This window comes from Heloderma suspectum, chromosome 3 (assembly GCF_057233095.1).
Source record: "Heloderma suspectum isolate Gila_16-S chromosome 3, 16-S_ref, whole genome shotgun sequence".
In the NCBI taxonomy this organism is placed as follows: domain Eukaryota; kingdom Metazoa; phylum Chordata; class Lepidosauria; order Squamata; family Helodermatidae; genus Heloderma; species Heloderma suspectum.
The window spans coordinates 86,279,363-86,297,918 of record NC_139460.1 but is presented as its reverse complement, the minus strand read 5'-3'; the positions used below and the strand labels follow the sequence as shown (position 1 = coordinate 86,297,918).

At 43.2% G+C, this 18,556-nt stretch overlaps 1 protein-coding gene across 7 annotated transcripts in view; it reads right to left on the bottom strand.

The window, feature by feature from the left end:
• ITSN1 (intersectin 1) overlaps nucleotides 1-18,556 on the bottom strand; it is a 136,571-nt gene that overhangs the window by 66,199 nt on the left and 51,816 nt on the right. For all 7 annotated transcript variants that reach the window (XM_084843665.1, XM_084843667.1, XM_084843664.1 and 4 more), the window contains 5 exons: nucleotides 13,520-13,669; nucleotides 12,358-12,498; nucleotides 6,051-6,138; nucleotides 5,765-5,904; nucleotides 2,146-2,267 (listed from right to left, as the gene is read on the bottom strand). In XM_084843665.1, coding sequence (XP_084699791.1) covers nucleotides 2,146-2,267; nucleotides 5,765-5,904; nucleotides 6,051-6,138; nucleotides 12,358-12,498; nucleotides 13,520-13,669 — 641 coding nt within the window. The remainder of the gene's footprint in view (nucleotides 1-2,145; nucleotides 2,268-5,764; nucleotides 5,905-6,050; nucleotides 6,139-12,357; nucleotides 12,499-13,519; nucleotides 13,670-18,556) is intronic.

Sequence of the window (18,556 nt, the reverse complement as noted above, 5' to 3'; positions counted from 1 at the left end):
ATAGCCGCACTTAATGGATAGCGGGGCAAAGAACACAGCGTCAGTTGATTCCTCCGCACCCACTGGTGCGCGACCCGGTTTACCCTACTCACACCACATTGTGGGCTGCCATGTCATCCAAACCCAGAGAGTAGCGCAGGTGTACTGACTTTTCACTGACCCAACAACCACTACTGCAACCCATGGGTTGTCAGGTGTGTGAAAAGTCAGCATGGCTACGCCACATGCTGGGTTTAGGTGATATGGCAATCTGTGACATGGCATGGGTAATTAGGGTAATCCCAGTCATGCAACCGGCAGAGGTGGGGTTAAAAACCGACGCTGCATTATTTCCCCACTGATACTCCGAACCCAGCCCCTGTCATTTCAGCTGGAGGAGCACTCTTCTTATGTCTACTTTAGAGTCTACTTTGGGTCCTGCATTCTATTTGGAAGAGGAGTTAACCCATTCCAGCCTGGTTTCTTACCCCAAACAAAAAGACTCTACTGCAATAATCTACTGTGGTAGGACAGAATAAATCTCCCTAGTTCCAAATTGTATTTAAAAAGCAAGCAGCGAACCACAGGGGGAGTCCAAACCAGCAAAGTAAGAGGCTCTACTTTGAAAAGATATGTTTTAAAGTGCAGCAAAAGGCTCTCTCAGCTATGTGAGTTTCAATGGAAAATGGAATGGAAAAAGCCCACATAGAATACAGGTAAGGTACACAAATCCATATGAGCCTTTAACTCACTGAAAACCTAAAAGATTTAATAATATAACCTGGGGAGATGGGCAGGTACAAACTATTTTTAGAATTGGGATGTAGCTGGGCCATCTGGAAGGCGAATGCCAGACAAGCACCATCAGATATATTTTCTTCCTAAGACTGCAAAGATTCAGGTCGCTCCTCTTACCTAGAAATCCCAAATCAGCTTAGGTTACTTCATGCGTGAGAAAGCACTAATAGAACCCAAGCTAGCCTTCATACTGAACTTAAGGCCAGTTTGACATATTTTCACTAGAAGCACTCAAGCTTCAATAATTTTAAAAATTAATCTGATGGAAGAACATAGTCAGGAGTAGAAGGCTGTCTGCTATTTAAAGCAAACAAATATTGCTACCATATTTTGAAAATAATTGTTGGGGAAGCCAAATTAAAATGGTTACCAAAACATATAGCTCTCTTTCTCAGGTTATTGTCATGTAGCCATATCATATAGTAACTTGAGCTTTTATCATATTAGGTTTTTATTTCATTAACCTATTCCAAGAACACTAGCTCTGTTGCAACATTTTTAAAATCAAAGAAATTGATTTCTCATTTCATAAGAATGAAAAAATGTGCAATTCTTCAAACATCCAAAGACTGGCCAGGTTCCAGAAATAAGGAGAGTCACAGTTTCTTCATGGCCATAGCATGAAGAAAACTGGCAACTTGTACAGAAACTGCACTGCAATTTCTCCCGTAGAAAGAATGTACTGGAAACAACAACTTTTATTGCTCATCCTGTGTCAGTATATCCCAATGTCATAATAGCAATATACTGGTAGTGTCGTAATATAGTCCCCAGAATAACTGGAGAATATCATAATTCATTGTGGCAATGTGCATAGAAAACAGGGAGGTCCTTATCAGAACAGGAGAGAGACAAATATACTTGTAACTTGGTGTGTCCGGCAGTTGTTCGCTTGAACATAATTAAAGAAAGAAAATACCAGTCACCCAAAGTTTATTTTATTATACAAGGTTAACATACATTTTGTATATATTTAAGTTTATATTATTACATATGAGAAAAAAGGATGAAACGTGGGACCCACACTGATAAAGTATAAATGGAACAGTATCACATTGTAAATCACAAGTTTATGTAGCACCCTTAAGTCAGCAACACTACAAAATGGCTTCCATCTAACAGTGCCTACACCTTACCAACGAATTCCTTCTCTCAATATCAAAGAGTTTGCACCAATACCTCCAATACATAACAAAATCTGGTTAAAAATGGTGACTTATGTCTCTGTGCTGAAACTCAAACCTTTACTAAATATGTAGACAATGGGGAGGGGGTTTACAGAATGCCGAAAACCCTGATGCTTAAAGTTTTGATCAGATCCTCTTCACAGCAGCTGTGAAACAATATACTTTCCATATTTAAACTTACCTCTGAGTATCTTTTTGTTTTTCCAGCTCTGTCTTTCTCTCTTGCTCCTTCTGTTTTAATCTGTCAGCTTCAATGTTTTTTTGCTTCTGCAGCTGCTGCTTGTTATGTATCTCCCTCAGCTCCTGCAATAAAGCAGTGGCCTATTATCATCTACCACACAGAAGTATTTTAAATACCTCCATGTTTTCAGCATGAAAAACAAAAGGTCATGTTTAGGAGAGTCAAATAATTTAACTTAAGATTGCTAAATGTTCCTGCTTTTGGTCCTAAATACTAGTTACATCATGAACTTGAGCACACTCCAGGAGAGAGTGGAGGACAGGAAGGCCTGGCGTGCTATGGTCCATGGGGTCATGAAGAGTCGGACACGACTTAACGACTGAACAACAACTAGTTACATCAAGCACTTATAACTATCACAAGTCACTTTAGCTTCTCTATGTACCATGTGGGTTCATATTTGGTACTGGAACCACTGTAGCCATCTTTGCTGCTCAAGGTTTAATACGAGCTGCAAGTTAAAAGTCTGCTGCATTTATTAACCATGTTGAATATGAGCTGCTCATGTAAAGTTGCCAAATGTGCTAAAGTTTGCTTATGCTTTTGTGACCTGATTTACTGATGAACTGTCTGGCCACAAGTGTGTTTAGGTAATTAGCCAGTTTCTGCTAAAAAAGGAATTAAGTTTTGCTATTTTGCCAGTGTCTACAGAATTGATATACATATATATTTTGAAGGAATTGTATAATACGGAATCAGTTGTGTCATCAGATGTGTAACCTTTTAAGAGCATAATTTTATAAAAATATCTGTTTGCGCCTTATGCTTCAAAGTCAGCTCCATTCAAACCTACTGAATTCAGCGCCATGCTGGCAGCCAGCACTCTTCTACAGAAGCAGCAGAATAAGTTGGGAGGACAGTATCACTTCAAACTGCAGGTAGGGGATGCCATTTTTGAATCCTCCCCCACGGGGAGAAAACCCAGGCACAAAAATAAAAAGTAGCACATAAAAACCGGTATGAGTTGATTTATGTTTATCACTTTTCTGTGTTATCATTTGTATTTATGAATCAATGTAAGAAGAAATTATTTCCTTTTTATCTACTGGGATTTTCCTCTGTAATAGCAAGGAAATAAAAAAAATGAGAAACAAAAACAATAACTAGCACATTAAGGAGAAAGGCTTTGGCCTACCTCGTTTTCTGATGTACTAGTTTTCCATATGCAGGTAGTATTTTACATACGGGAGCATTAAAAAAGTAACCTCCCATCTGCAGTTGTGAAGTGGTACAGTCCATCTACTAACTCAGAATTCTGCCACCTTATTCCCATCTCATTATGCTGCATGTGTAGATGAAGCGAAAGCTGGAATACTAATTCTCTAATCCTATCCACATGTTCTCCAAGTAAGTGCCACTAAGTTTAACTACACACTGTGCAAAGGACATTGTTTTATCTGTCCTGAATCTCCCACTGTTCAGCTCCATTGGATGATAACAGGTTCCAGTATTATCACAAAGAGGGAGAAAAAGTTCTCCCTATCCACTTTCCCCACATCATGCATAATTTTATACAACTCTATTATGCCTCCCCATTACTCACCTTTTTTTCTAGGCTAAAAAGTCCTAAACATTGGGTTTGTTCACATCACACAACAGCCATGAGACTGTGGTATGGGTGGCAGCCATTTTTGATATGCAACCCCTCCTCAGGGGTTGCTATGTTGTACAAACCTGGCTAGCCTGGTTTATGTGAGGGTTAAATAACCTTCACATAACCCATGGTCTGTTTTAGGGTTATGTGAGGGTAGTTTAATCCTTGCATAAACCACGCTAGCTGGGTTTGCACAACACAACAACCCTAAGTGGGGGTTGCATATGCAACCTGGTGCCTGCAGGTGCCATGGCTCATTGTGGATTAAATAATCCACAACGAGCCATGGCATGTCATCCAAACCAAGTCATTCTAATGTTCTCACATAGGAGAGTTGCTCCATCCCCTTGACAATTTTGTTTGTCCTTTTCTGCACTTTTTCCAGCTTTACATATATACATTTTATGAAGTCAACATAAATAGAAAACAAAAACATCCAAAACCCTAATTAAAAATGGTAGTACAAATCAACTAGCACAAAAGAGAGTGTGGTGATGTCCACTTGAATACTATTTCTGTTTGTGATAGTCATGATAACAATGGGATACTGGATTTTCAAGGATCATAAGTAAAGCCAGAATCACTCAAACGTCAAGACAAACATAGTCTATGTTCCTAAGTAGCAAAGGGAGATTCATCTCCTGTGTTGAATTATTTAACATATCTACTCTGTCTCAATGGTATATCTTGTTAACTGATAGCATTTAGGGTGATCTCAAATGTTACTGAACATTATTTAACCAACTGATGAGTAATTTATATTTGAAAAACAAGTTAACACCAAAATCTGGAGTTCTGTTTGGTGGGTCATCAAATCTCACGTCAAAAGTAAATCTCTAATCTTGCTTGCATTGCCAGTAGAGAGAAGAGACAGTACAATAACTTGAAAGAAAAGAATATGCTTTGGCCAGAAAGGGTATTATAAAAAACAAAATGAAAGGAGCTAACTAAATTTGTTTAAAGCTACAGATTTTAGCTACTTATAAGGACTATGGCAGAAAAAAAGCTTTCACTAATGCCCAGGGACTTGACTTTACTGCATGGCTAAGATTTTTCAGCACAGCATTCACTGAGGGTGTTCAGACGATCAGCAGGGGAAACAATGCAGCATCAGTTGTTTCCCCTGCACGTGCTGGTCGCGCAACTGGGATTATCCTAATTACCTGAGCTACAGATTGCCATGTTGTCCAAACCTGCCCTACAGCACAGTCGTGATGACTTTTCACACACGCGACAACCCTCACTGCAAGCCATGGGTTGTAAGGTGGGTGAAATGTCATCACGGATGCGCCACGTGCTGGATTCAGATGACATAGCAACCCATGATGCAGCATGGGTAATAAGGGTAATCCCAGTCATGTGACCAGCACACATGGGGGTGGGGGGAAAACCCAATGCTGCATGGTTTCCCCTGCTGATTGTCTGAACCCGGTCACTGTATCTCTTAGATTCAAATAAATTTAATTTTTAAGAGGGCGGCAGGGAGGAGTGAGAAATTTCTAGGTGAACTAAAAAACTTTAAGAGGTAAATGCACCACTTGCTGTCACCTCAGATTTATATAGATCTAGGAAGGTCTTCCAGGGGCCTGAGAGTAGTGAGGGACCTTTTTTTCATAGCTTCCCATCTGCCATTAGCACAGTTAACCTTGTTTCTTCTTTCCCCTTACAATTATGCCCTTATTAGTACAGAAAAAGTATCTAACCTGTTAAGTAAGAAGCTACTACATGTCTGTTGATACTCAAACTGGATTTTCAAGCTCAAATCAAATATTTTCACAATTTATTCTGCATATGTTGAACTTGCAGAATTTTACTTGCTTGACAACAGAATTTGGATTTTTGACTTGCAGTAAGGTAAACTCAGTCAGCAATTTAATATATTTAGGGCAAACACTCAGAATGATATGCTTTTTCTACCTTCTAGATGTGGTATCTCTAGGTTTACTCAGAGAATGACATGGTTACCTTTAGTTGATTATTGAAAATATCTATCTCTTGAAGTTTTGATCTGGTTTCTTTTTCTACTTCATCCAGCTGGTCACGAAGCTGCTGGCGTGCTAACTCCTTTGCTTCTAAGGCTCTTTTGACAGTGAGAAGTGAATCTCCTGTTTTTAAAAACATTGACAATGAAGAAACTTTCTCACAGATATTCAGGTCACACTGAGCACCTGATTCTTAAGGCAAAAAAAGTTTTAATATATGTATGCTTCAATATATGCATGCATCGAACAATGTTTATAAATGTACTTACTGTGCAAGCTGTTTTGTTGAACCTGCTTTAGCTGATCATTGAGCAACTGCTTTTCTGGAATCAGCCTTCCAAGCATCTGCTGAGACTCCTAAAAGAAATAAAAGAGGAAAGATTATTAACTTCAGCTAGAACCACAAGCCCCAGACCAGACCTGAGCCAGAATTTCTCAGATGACATTTTTCTGAGAAAAGTTGAAATTTTTCTCTTATCCCATGAGAAAGGGCCAGAATTTTCTCCAAATATTCCCCACTGTGGCACCCCCACCCGCACTGCACTAGAATGAAATTAAGTCTTGGACATCACTGAGCATGCAAAATCGTTGCCAGGCTGCCAATACAGTTGCTGCCGCCGCCACTTGCAGTGACTGGTAAATACCCACACAAAGCCTTAAGAAAAAAGAAAGAAGCTGTGCTATTGCCACTGCTAATGGTGAGCCCCACCTCTGAGAAACTCTTATGAGAATTTTTCCTTATCCTGGAAAAACTTGGTACCCCAAATTTCTCCTCCACAAATTAGGTAGAGAATTTCAAGTGCACATCTGTTCACAGCTCTACCCCAGATCCATTTCACTAATTCATTCACTGAAATTTCTTGTCAATAGCAGAACTGTACTATAGCAGAATTCAGCACCTACGAATGTCAATAAGAGATCTGGGTGAATGACTTTATAGGTGTTCGCTACTGAACAAGAAGAAAATTTCACACATTTCCAAAGGCAGTTCCAAATTAATTTTAGAAGGAGGTCTGATGACTCTCTTGGCTTTATATCTGGCTCAAGTTACGTATCTACAGGCCTATTTTTTCCAGGATTTAGAATGCTGGATGTAGCATATTGTGACCTATACTGTGCCTAACATGTAAACACAATGAGCTGGTTTGCATGATCTAAATAAGCCGCAGTGGCTTAGTTAAATTACTGCGTGTGCTGGACATGATTTCTATAATCACTGCCTGGGTGCATTCTGTCATCTGAACCCAGGCAGCATGGGTTGCTGGAGGAGGAAACAATCCTCCAATAAACCATGGGTTGTTGTAGGGTTATTGGAGGGTTGTTCTCCCCTCCAACAAGGTATGCTGCCTGGGTTCAGACAACACAAGCCACGCCCAAACAGTGATTATGGAAATCGCACCCAGCATATGCCACAAACTAAATAAGCACCATGGCTTAAATAATCCATGGTGGCTTATTTTGACTGTGTGAACCACATCAATAGCTACCAATTAAGTACACTGTGATGGATGACTAGACAGTTATATGTACATAGCAACAGACACAAGCCTTCTTGTACATGGGTCATGCTACCAGAGAAACCCCCTTCATGGATCACTTCCTTGTTGTGGCGAAGGGGCTTGCGTAACTCAGTGAAGCCATAAGCTATGCCGTGCAGGGCCACTCAAGACGGACAGGTCATGGCAGAGAGTTCTGACAAAATGTGGTCCACTGGAGAAGGAAATGGCAACCCACTCCAGCATTCTTGCCAAGAAAACCCCATGGAACGTATCACAAGGCTAAACGATATGACGCCGGAAGATGAGACCCTCAGGTCGGAAGGTATCCAATATACTACTGGGGAAGAGCAGAGGGTATTTCCAAGTAGCGCCAGAAAGAGTGAAGCGGCTGGGCCAAAGCCGAAAGAACACTCAGCTGTGGATGTGTCTGGTGGTGAAAAGAAAATCCGATGCTGTAAAGAACAATATTGTTTAGGAACCTGGAATGTCAGATCAATGAATCAAGGTAAGCTGGAGGTGGTCAAACATGAGATGGCAAGATTGAACATTGACGTCTTGGGAATCAGCCAACTCAAATGGACAGGCATGAGCGAATTTAATTCAGGTGACCATCATATCTACTACTGTGAGCAAGAATCCCTTAGAAGAAATGGAGTAGCACTCATAGTCAACAAAAGGGTGGGAAAAGCAGTACTGGGGTACAATCTTAAAAATGATAGAATGATCTCAGTACGAATCCAAGGCAAACCATTCAACATCACAGTAATTCAAGTCTATACCCTAACCACTGATGCCGAAGAAGCTGAGGTTGATGGGTTCTATGAAGACCTACAACACCTTCTAGAACTAACACCAAAAAAAGATGTCCTCTTCATCATAGCGGATTGGAATGCTAAAGTAGGAAATCAAGAAATCACCGGGATAACAGGCAGGCACGGCCTTGGTGTACAAAATGAAGCAGGACAAAAGCTAATGGAGTTTTGCCAAGAGGACACGCTGATCATAGCAAACACTCTTTTCCAACATCACAAGAGACGACTCTGCACATGGACATCACCAGATGGTCAATATCGAAATCAGATTGATTATGTCCTTTGCAGTCAAAGATGGAGAAGCTCTATACAGTCAGTAAAAACTAGACCTGGAGCTGACTGTGGCTCAGATCATGAGCTTCTTGTTGCAAAATTTCAGCTTAAATTGAAGAACGTAGGGAAAACCACTAAACCATTCAGGTATGACCTCAATCATATCCCTTATGAATATACAGTGGAGGTGAGGAATAGATTTCAGGGATTAGACCTGATAGGCAGAGTGCCTGAGGAACTATGGACGGAGGTCCGTAACATTGTTCAGGAGGCAGCAACTCAATCCATCCCAAAGAAAAAGAAATGCAAGAAAACCAAGTGGCTGTCTGATGAGGCTTTACAAGTAGCTGAAGAAAGAAGGGAAGCGAAAAGCAAGGGAGAAAGGGGAAGATATAGCCAACTGAATGCAGAGTTCCAGAGAATAGCAAGGAGAGACAAGAAGGCCTTCTTAAATGAACAATGCAAAGAAATCGAGGAAAACAACAGAATGGGAAAGACTAGAGATCTCTTCAAGAAAATTGGAGATCTCAAGGGAACGTTTTGTGCAAAGACGGGCATGATAACGGACAAAGAAGGCAGGGACCTAACAGAAGCAGATGAGATTAAGAAGAGGTGGCAAGAATACACAGAAGAACTATACAGGAAAGATCTGAATGTCCCTGATAGCCATGATAGTGCGGTCACTGAACTTGAGCTGGACATCCTAGAGAGTGAAGTCAAGTGGGCCTTAGGAAGCATTAGTAACAACAAAGCTAGCGGAGATGACAGCATTCCAGCTGAGCTATTTAAAATCCTCAAAGATGATGCTGTTAAAGTGCTGCACACAATATGCCAACAAATCTCAAACACTCAACAGTGGCCACGAGACTGGAAAAGGTCAGTTTACATTCCAATTCCAAAGAAGGGCAATGCCAAAGAGTGTTCAAACTACCGCACAATTGCGCTCATTTCACATGCCAGCAAGGTGATGCTCAAAATCCTACAAGCTAGGCTTCAGCAGTATGTGAACCGAGAACTACCGGAAGTACAAGCTGGGTTTTGAAGAGGCAGAGGAACTAGAGATCAAATCGCCAATGTTTGCTGGATCATGGAGAAAGCAAGAGAATTCCAGAAAAACGTCTATTTCTGCTTCATTGACTACGCTAAAGCCTTTGATTGTGTGGATAACAACAAACTGTGGCAAATTCTTAAAGTGATGGGAGTACCAGACCACCTTACCTGTCTCCTGAGAAACCTGTACGAGGGTCAAGAAGCAACAGTAAGAACCGGACATGGAACAACCGATTGGTTCAAAATTGGGAAAGGAGTACGACAAGGCTGCATATTGTCGCCCTGCTTATTTAACTTATATGCAGAGTACATCATCAGAAACGCCGGGTTGGATGAATCACAGGTCGGAATTAAGATTGCCGGGAGAATTATCAACAACCTCAGATATGCAGACGATACCACCCTAATGGCAGAAAGCGAAGAGGATTTAAAGAGCCTCTTGTTGAGGGTGAAAGAGGAGAGTGCAAAAGCTGGTTTGAAACTCAACATTAAAAAAACGAAGATCATGGCATCTGGCCCTATCACTTCCTGGCATATAGAAGGGGAAGAAATGGAAGCAGTGACAGATTTTACTTTCTTGGGCTCCAAGATCACCGCAGACGGTGACTGTAGCCATGAAATTAAAAGATGCTTGCTCCTTGGGAGGAAAGCTATGGCAAACCTAGACAGCATAGTAAGAAGCAGAGACATCACCTTGCCGACAAAGGTCCGTCTAATCAAAGCTATGGTTTTCCCAGGAGTAATGTATGGCTGTGAGAGCTGGACTATAAGGAAGGCTGAGCACCGAAGAATTGATGCTTTTGAACTGTGGTGCTGGAGAAGACTCTTACGAGTCCCCTGGACTGCAAGGAGGTCAAATCAGTCCATCCTAAAGGAAATCAACCCTGAGTGCTCATTGGAAGGACAGATACTGAAGCTGAAGCTCCAATATTTTGGCCACCTAATGCAAAGAGAAAACTCTCTGGAAAAGACCCTGATGCTGGGAAAGACTGAAGGCAAAAGGAGAAGGGGACGGCAGAGGATGAGATGGCTAGATAGCATCACCGATGCAATGAATATGAACTTGAGCACACTCCAGGAGAAAGCGCAGGACAGGAAGGCCTGGCGTGCTATGGTCCATGGGGTCACGAAGAGTCGGACACGACTGAACGACTGAACAACAACAAACCAGAGAAACACACCAGAAATATACTGGTGAACTTTTAGCCATGCTCAATATGGTCAGTACCCAAGACATCTCACTTTTCCAGCTGGCTGTAGGTGACCTGATCGTTGACAGCTCAGGCTAACAAAGATTCCAAAGCAGTGTCCATATCTCTAGCCAGAGCACAGAGCTCTCTAGTCATGTTACTGCTATGCTCACAGTGTATCCTTCATACTGCTACCAAATTAAGTCCCACTCATTTCAATAGGTCTACTCTAAATAGGACTAACATAAGATGCATCCCACAAACACCATTTACTGCTGAAACACCAAGTGCCTTTCAACAATGGAAAAAAAACCCCTACAATAAACTATGGTTTATTGTTACATGAGTAAGCCATAGGGCAGGCCACAAGAAGGAAACTGGAAATGTTCTTTCATTTCTAACCGGAGCTTCGCATAATGTCCAAACACAGACAAACTGTACAGACTGAAAAAGTCAATAGTGAAATAAACCTTTGCTTGCTTGTTTCAATAAACCAGAGTTAAGATTAACCATAGTTTATGGTTCAGACACAGTGCTAAAATGCAATTAGCTGAAAACAGAAGTGAAAACTTTCACTCTCCTCCTTGTGGTCATGCCAGAGTAGAGGGGAGACTGTAGTTCTAGAGCTCGAGGCTTGTTGATGTAACAATAGTTTATTAGTACTTCAAAACGCAGTCAAATCAATGTCTACATGCACAGACATTCACTTAAATTCTAGAACTACCACTGATTTCTTGCTATCAATCTCCAGATTAAAAATTAATTAGTGGTAAAAGCATACTGTTTGTTTTCAACTCTACCTAGATTGGGGAAGGGGAAAGACAGTCTTTAAAAATATGCCTTTTCTTTCATTATCATAGATCTAGAAGGATAAGATAAGCTACTGTTAAATAACCAGAAATTAGTTGTCATCTTTTTAGTACCATTAAATTACTAATGGTACTAAATCTTTAAAAGGGACAGATTCAGGCTTTCAGGCACTATACATATCATAAAAGGAGGGCTTCACAGGCAGTTTCATTATTGCCATGTAACTCTTGGGTAATATAGTCCACTCTGTTATACTAACAATTCTGAAAACAACTATTTTCAACTTATTTATTTGATTTATTAGCTGCCCATCTGGCCAGCTACCCAGCCACTCTAGGCAGCGTACAATACAAATAACACAAAATACAAATTTACATAATCAACTGAACAAAACAACGTTGCTCTAAAAAAACAAACCCCTAACCCACCCCAAATGCCTGCCTGAACAGCCAGGTTTTCAAAGCCCAGCGGAAGCTAATCAAAGACGGGGCATGACGGTGGTCACTAGGGAGGGAATTCCACAGAGTGAGGGCCACCAGAGAAAAGGCCCTCTCCGTAGTCTTCACCAGCCTAGCTGTCCTGGCTGATGGGACAGACAGAAGGCCTTCCAAGGCCGACTCGTCGAGCAGCGTCCCTCGTGTTGTTGGAGGCACTCCTTAAGATAGATTGGGCCGGAACCATTTGTGGTTTAAAGGTCAATGCCAACACCTTAAATTGGGCCCGGAAAAAAACCTGGTAATCAGTGCAACTCCTTCAGCACTGGAATGATGTGGTCTTGCCGACGGCTGCCTTTAATCAGGCGGGCCACAGCGTTCTGCACCAGCTGCAACTTTCGAACCGTCTTCAAGAGGGAACTTCCATCCACTATGCTCTATTTTGCTTCAGCAACACCAGAATTGATAGGAAGTAATTGCTAAATATTTTCAAAGATCATATACTCACTTGTAATTGTTGTTGCAAATGTGTAATTTCTGCAATTCTTAGCTCTCTAGATTTGTTTGTGCTCTCAATTTCTTGTCTTTGGGTGGCCAATCTGCATCTGATATCCTGAAGTTTGCCCTCCAGCTGATGTTTTTTATCATTCTTCAACAAGAAAAGAAAATATTGGTTTAATCAAGTTTTAACTAGAATGCAATATTGGCTGCAAGTACTTTTAGTCTGGCCTGTAAGCTGAAGAGAAAAAATATGGAAACGATACTGCCAAGAAATCCATTTTCCTTTGGTGTCTCAGCTGCCTGTAAAGTTCCATTCTGTGAGGCTGAACCTGCACGTAGGCGATCTGTCTGTGTTAACTCAAGCCATCCTGGGCTTCAAGGCCACAGCAGCACTCTCACTAATTGGGCTGAATGAGTTCAGCTGAGTGTGGGAACTTTCTGCCCCCACCCCACCCCCCAAAAGCCTGAGAAGGCTGTTTCAGTTAGTTTGTGACTGGCTAATAAGAATCACCTTAGCTTGGCCAAAGGTTTTTGGGTAAAAACGAGGGGTGCTACAGCTGCCCATTGTCTTCATCTGGTTTCGTTTTGCTTCCCGATGTCCTGTTCTATGGAAGACCTGTGCCACTGGTACACATAGCCAGGTTTAGTCAGCTTTGTTGTTTTGTCCTGTAAGTACTGTTTCCAAAATGGTCTTTTATACTATTTGGCTCTTATATTACTCCTTTCCCCCTTTTTGTAAATAAACTTACCACCTGTTATAATTGAAAGTGTGTGCATCATTCCAATTAAGCCTTGATACGAAGTCCAGAGCTTTCCTCTTGGTTATTCCTACTGCCTAAGGTTTCAGGCCTAGGGCTCTGAAACAGAGGGTGCCAACTTGGGCCCTTGTTTCATAAGCCTTAGGGGTGTCCTGTAAAGTCTGAGAGTCCCCTGGCTCAGGCTGAGCTCAGGCTAAGGGGTGGTGGCAGCTTACCTTGCTGGGCTGGTATTCGATCTGAGCAACCTTTTCTCCCTGCCTACACTGCTGGGAGTTAGGGCACTCCTTCCTCCCTTCACAGACACTGTTCTATGGGAATTAACAAATCTTATAGCCATTTAAAATCATTAAAGTACATATCCAAGGTAATATACCCTGTTTTAAAACAATATGAGAAACATTTCTCACTTACTAGAGCTTCCAGTTCAAATTCCAAAGTTTTTTTCTTGGCTTTCAGAACAACTATATCCTCTTGCTCTTTGTTCCTTTGATTCAGGAGCTCTTGCCGACGATTCCGTTCCCACTCAAGTTGTCTTTGCCTCTCAAGTTCCCTTTTTGCAGCCTATAATAGATTAAAAATATAAAAAGGAATTTTGTAATCTGGGCTACATTGTAAGACATTGAAATACAAAATTCACACCTTAGTATTTTGATGAAAGTCAGGTTCTTCACCAGTAACTGTAGTTCTTCGAGTAGCCATCTGTGCATTCTCACATATAGGATTCAGCACCTGTGTGGAGCCCCTTTCAGGAAACTTCTATAGCTGAGGAATTATGGCAGGAACCCTCTCCCACTGTCCCAGTCTGTGTGTCCCTAGCTGGTTCCCACTTATTCCCTCAGTTCCTTGAGACAACATTGTAGCCTTGGAATCAAAATAGATCTTCAGCACCCACATCGCACTTGAGTATGACACCGAAGAGGGGACGGTGGGTGGGTTGTGTGAATGCACAGATGAGCACTCAAAGAACTACAGTTACAAATAAGCAACCATCTTTCTTCTTGGTGTTCTCTGCGCATCACACATATGGGTGAGTAGCAAGCTGACTTACCAGAGGTGGGGCACTGTACTACTGCAGAACAGAAGAGAGGACAGCATAACCAAAGGAGCAGTCAGCTCTGACTCCATCACCCAGCTGATAGTGCTGAACAAACAGACATAATCAACTCGCAATTCCCCTGTTGAATGACCCCCAATGTTTGGGGGCTGGACTCGATGGCCTTGTAGGCCCCTTCCAACCCTACTATTCTATGATTCTATGCCACCGCATGAATAGAGTGAGCTTGGACTGGGGCACACAGTTCAAGACCAGTCACCTCATATACTAGCTTGATCATCTTGATGACTCATGAGGCAAAGCATTGTGCTGAGACTGGGAGCCCCTTATGCTTGCCACTGTAACAGCTGAATCGGACTGGGCAACTGTCTGAATGACTCAGCCCTCAACTTGTAAAAAGCCAATGCCTGGTGAACATCCAGAGTGTGAAGGGTCGACTCAAGGGAAGTAGACGGTGAAGAAAAGAAGGCTGGAAAAACGATGGGCTGGTTCAGATGAAATTCCAAAACCACCTTATGGAGGAAAGTGACGTCGGGGCAGAGAATCACCTTGCCTCTGTGAAATGGAAGGTAAGGACGATCTAAGCGGAGGGCACATAGCTTGCCAGAACACCATGCTGATGTAACCTTCCAAGTCAAGAGGCCAAGATGCACAGTCACTAGTGGCTCAAATGGCTTGGAGGACAATGGCTGCAGGACAACAGAAAGGCTCTAAGCTGGTGTGGTCCATTGAATTGGAAGAGCAAGGTTCCAGACCTCTCTGAGAAACTGCTTCACCTTCCGATGCAAAAAGACAGAGAAGCCCTCAGCAGAAAGTGAGAAGCAGAAACACGGAGAGAGGAAGTTTTAGACCTTTGTCAAAAAGTGACAACAAGAACAGAAGAACATGATGCAATGAGCACCTGACAGGGTCAAAGCCTTTGGTATGTGTGAAGGTCAAGAAAACAGCCCATTTTCAGATGTAGGGCCGCCTTCTGGAGTGCTTGCAAGCAGCATCAAGGATGTACTAGACTGAATTAGGAATGTCTTTGTTGGTGTTGATCAACTGTCCCTCCATGCCATCATGCGGAGCGTTTGAAGGTCCAGGTGCTGAATTCCACCCTGCTCCTGGGTGAGAAGATGTTGTACTAATGGAAGCTGGACATAATCACCCCTTGCTAGGTGCAGGAATGGACCAAACCAAGGCTCGTAAAGCCACCACACGGTGATCAGGATACACCGTGTGCCACCCATTCCTCTTTTTGCCAGGACCTTGATGAGTGGATAGGGGGGAAGATGCAGAACAGTGCCGCTGTCTATGAAAACATGAAGACGTCCCACATCGATTCCAGCTCCAGAATATTGGGCAAAAAGTATTGCCCCTGAAAGCAAAAAGGTCAACCTCTAGTGTGCCCTACCACTGGAAGACATCAGTCAATATTTTCCTGTCCATCTCCCACTCATGGGACGGTCAAGCTGAGCCACTCAGCAAGTACATTGTTCACACCGGCCACATGGATCACAACCAGACTGATCTGCAAGACACGTACCAATAAAAAAGCTGGAGAGTGAGGGCGATCAAGGGGAGTAATCTCACTCCTCCCTGCTTGTTTAGGTAAGCACTGACCGTGATATTGTCCAATGCTACTGGACCAGTCTGCCCACTAAATCCAGTTCAAATACCCTGAGTCCCTTGTTGACCACCCTCAACTCCAGCAGGTTGATGTGTTCGGTGGTTTCCTTGGGCAACCACTGACTGTGAGGCCCCCACAGTGAGCTCCCCATCCCAAGAGGGACACACCCATAGTCAGTACACAGGATGGAGAGGGCTGAAAGGGCACACCTTGCACAAAGTGATCTTGCACTGTCCACCAAGCAGTGAAGTCCTTACCCACAAAGGGAGTTGAAGCCCGGTACAGCAGGTATCCTGCTCAGTATCAAAGTTGCGGAGGAACCAGTTCTGCGAGATCCGCATGTGCAAGTGGGTGTCCCGCATGACCAATGTTGTCACATCTGTCAGACCCAAGATGTGCAGGACTGTGAACAACATAGTAATCCTCTAAGCGAGTAACTTGGCTGCCAGGGACCCAAAGAATGGACCTGATCCTTAGGTAGGTATGCCTGAGCCAACCGTGATTCGAAGAGAGCCTCGATCTGGTGCTTTTGCCCCAGTTGCAGATGTGACTTCTCGTTGACATAGAGACCCAAGCCATGTAGGAGACTGCAGGTCATCTTGCTCGCAAATGAAACTGACACTTTGTTGACGCTTGTTGTTGTTGTTGTTCAGTCGTTCAGTCGTGTCCGACTCTTCGTGACCCCATGGACCATAGCACGCCAGGCCTTCCTGTCCTGCACTCTCTCCCGGAGTGTGCTCAAGTTCATATTCATTGCATCGGTGATGCTATCTAGCCATCTCATCCTCTGTCGTCTTCAGTCTTTCCCAGCATCAGGGTCTTTTCCAGAGAGTTTTCTCTTCGCATTAGGTGGCCAAAATATTTCAGCTTCAGCTTCAGTATCTGTCCTTCCAATGAGCACTCAGGGTTGATTTCCTTTAGGATTGACAGATAGCCTATAAACAGATAAATATTTACCCTCTGAACCTGAAAGTAAGAGCACGCTACTGCCATGCACTTCGTGAAGACCCTTGGTGCAGTTAGCAAAGCCAAAGGGCAGCACACAAAATTGTCCCAATGACGAAGTGGAGGAAGAGTTGGTATGACCTCTCAGTCACAATGTGAAAGTAGGCGTCCTTCAGGTTAATTGAGGCAAACCAGTCTCCCTTGGACAGCAGTGGGAGAATGGACGATAGAGAGGCCATACAGAACTTCATGGGCATAATGTAGGTGTTGATGTTCTGGAGATCCAGGATCAGACAAAGCCCTCCATCCCTCTTCAGTACTGTGACGTACCGGGAGTAAAAGCCATAACTGAAATGGCAATGAAATGGCTATAGAACATAGACAGGTTCTATGGAGCCTTTCGTCAAGAGGGTCTGTACTTCTTGCCAAAGGACCTGCGATGGAGGTGTTAGTTGGAAGGTCCTGAGCAGAGGGTGGGTGTCAAAGTTGACCCTGTAGCCCCTCTGGATGATGGAGAGGACCCAGGAGTCCAATGTAATGTTGGCCCAGGCTGGCAAGATGATGGGAATTGTACTCCAACAAATCTAGATGCCATCAGGTTGGGGAAGGCCCCCTTCCTAAGAAGACTCCTAAACTTGGCTGATGAGTATTGTTTTATCGGCACTGGAGCCTGCTGTCAAGATGCTTGCCCCAAACCTGACTGCTGGTAGAGATACTGCATTGTGTAGGGACAATACCAGCGGTGTTGCTTGTATGAAGGAGGTGGTTGGCTCAGCCCCATGCGCCGTGCTATATTTCTCACCTTTTGGATCGAATCCATGGCCTCATTAGTCTTAGAACTGAAAAGGCCTTGACCATCAAACAGCAAGTCCTTCTTATGAAACTGAGCCCCCTGGGATAGGCCTGCAGATCTCAGCCAGGTATGACGCCTCAGAGCAGCTGCCCCAACAGGAACCTTGACATTGCAGTCCACCTGATGTTGAAAGGTGTTGATCTGTTGCCTTGCTAGGCGCATGGCCCACCTTGAAACACTCGAGAAAGGTCTCCCTTGTTTTCAAGAAGATGGTAGAAATGATAGCCAACTTTCTCCCATAGGAAGAGCTGATATCCTGACAAAGCTGTGTGGTAATTGGACTGCTTGATTCCCAGGATTGCCGAGGAATACAGCCATCTACCAAGCAAGTCAAGATAGCAACCGTCCTAGTAAATTGGAGAATAGTGGAGTCTCCTTGTTTTACCTGTGCTTCCTTAACAGTGATAGAGTTCGGGGCAAAAGGTGAGCAAAGAGAAACTTAGCGTCCTTATTCTGAACTGGTTATATCCCCTCAAGACATTTAGATGTGAGAGGCATAGATGAGGTGGTCTTCTAGAACTGTTTTTTGTATGGTGCACAGCTGGAAAGAGTGGAATCACCACCAGTCAGGAAAGCTCAGTATTCATGTGTTGAACACCAGGTTTTGGACAGCAAAGACTGATTGCTGTGTTTTCAGTCCTAACGACTGGGCCATACGAATGACCTGATCTTAGAACTTTCCCAAAACTTCTGATGGGGAGAATGGATCCTGGGATCCCACTGCAACATCTAGAGAGGAGATGGATGGGTGCAGCAAAGACTGCAAAGTCAAGTCCAACTGATATCCATCCATCCCTGAAAGTGGGAAAGCCCCTAGAAGGTCTGAGTTGTGATGCTGTGCATCCTTTACCCTTGTTGGGTGTGACAGAGCTTGCAAAGCTGAAGGCACCTCAATCAAGTGGTGAAGCAGAGGCTGTGAGGATGTTGGCTGATCCGTTGGTTGGGAAGTTGGTACTGGAGTTGGGAAGTTATACTTAGAGGCAT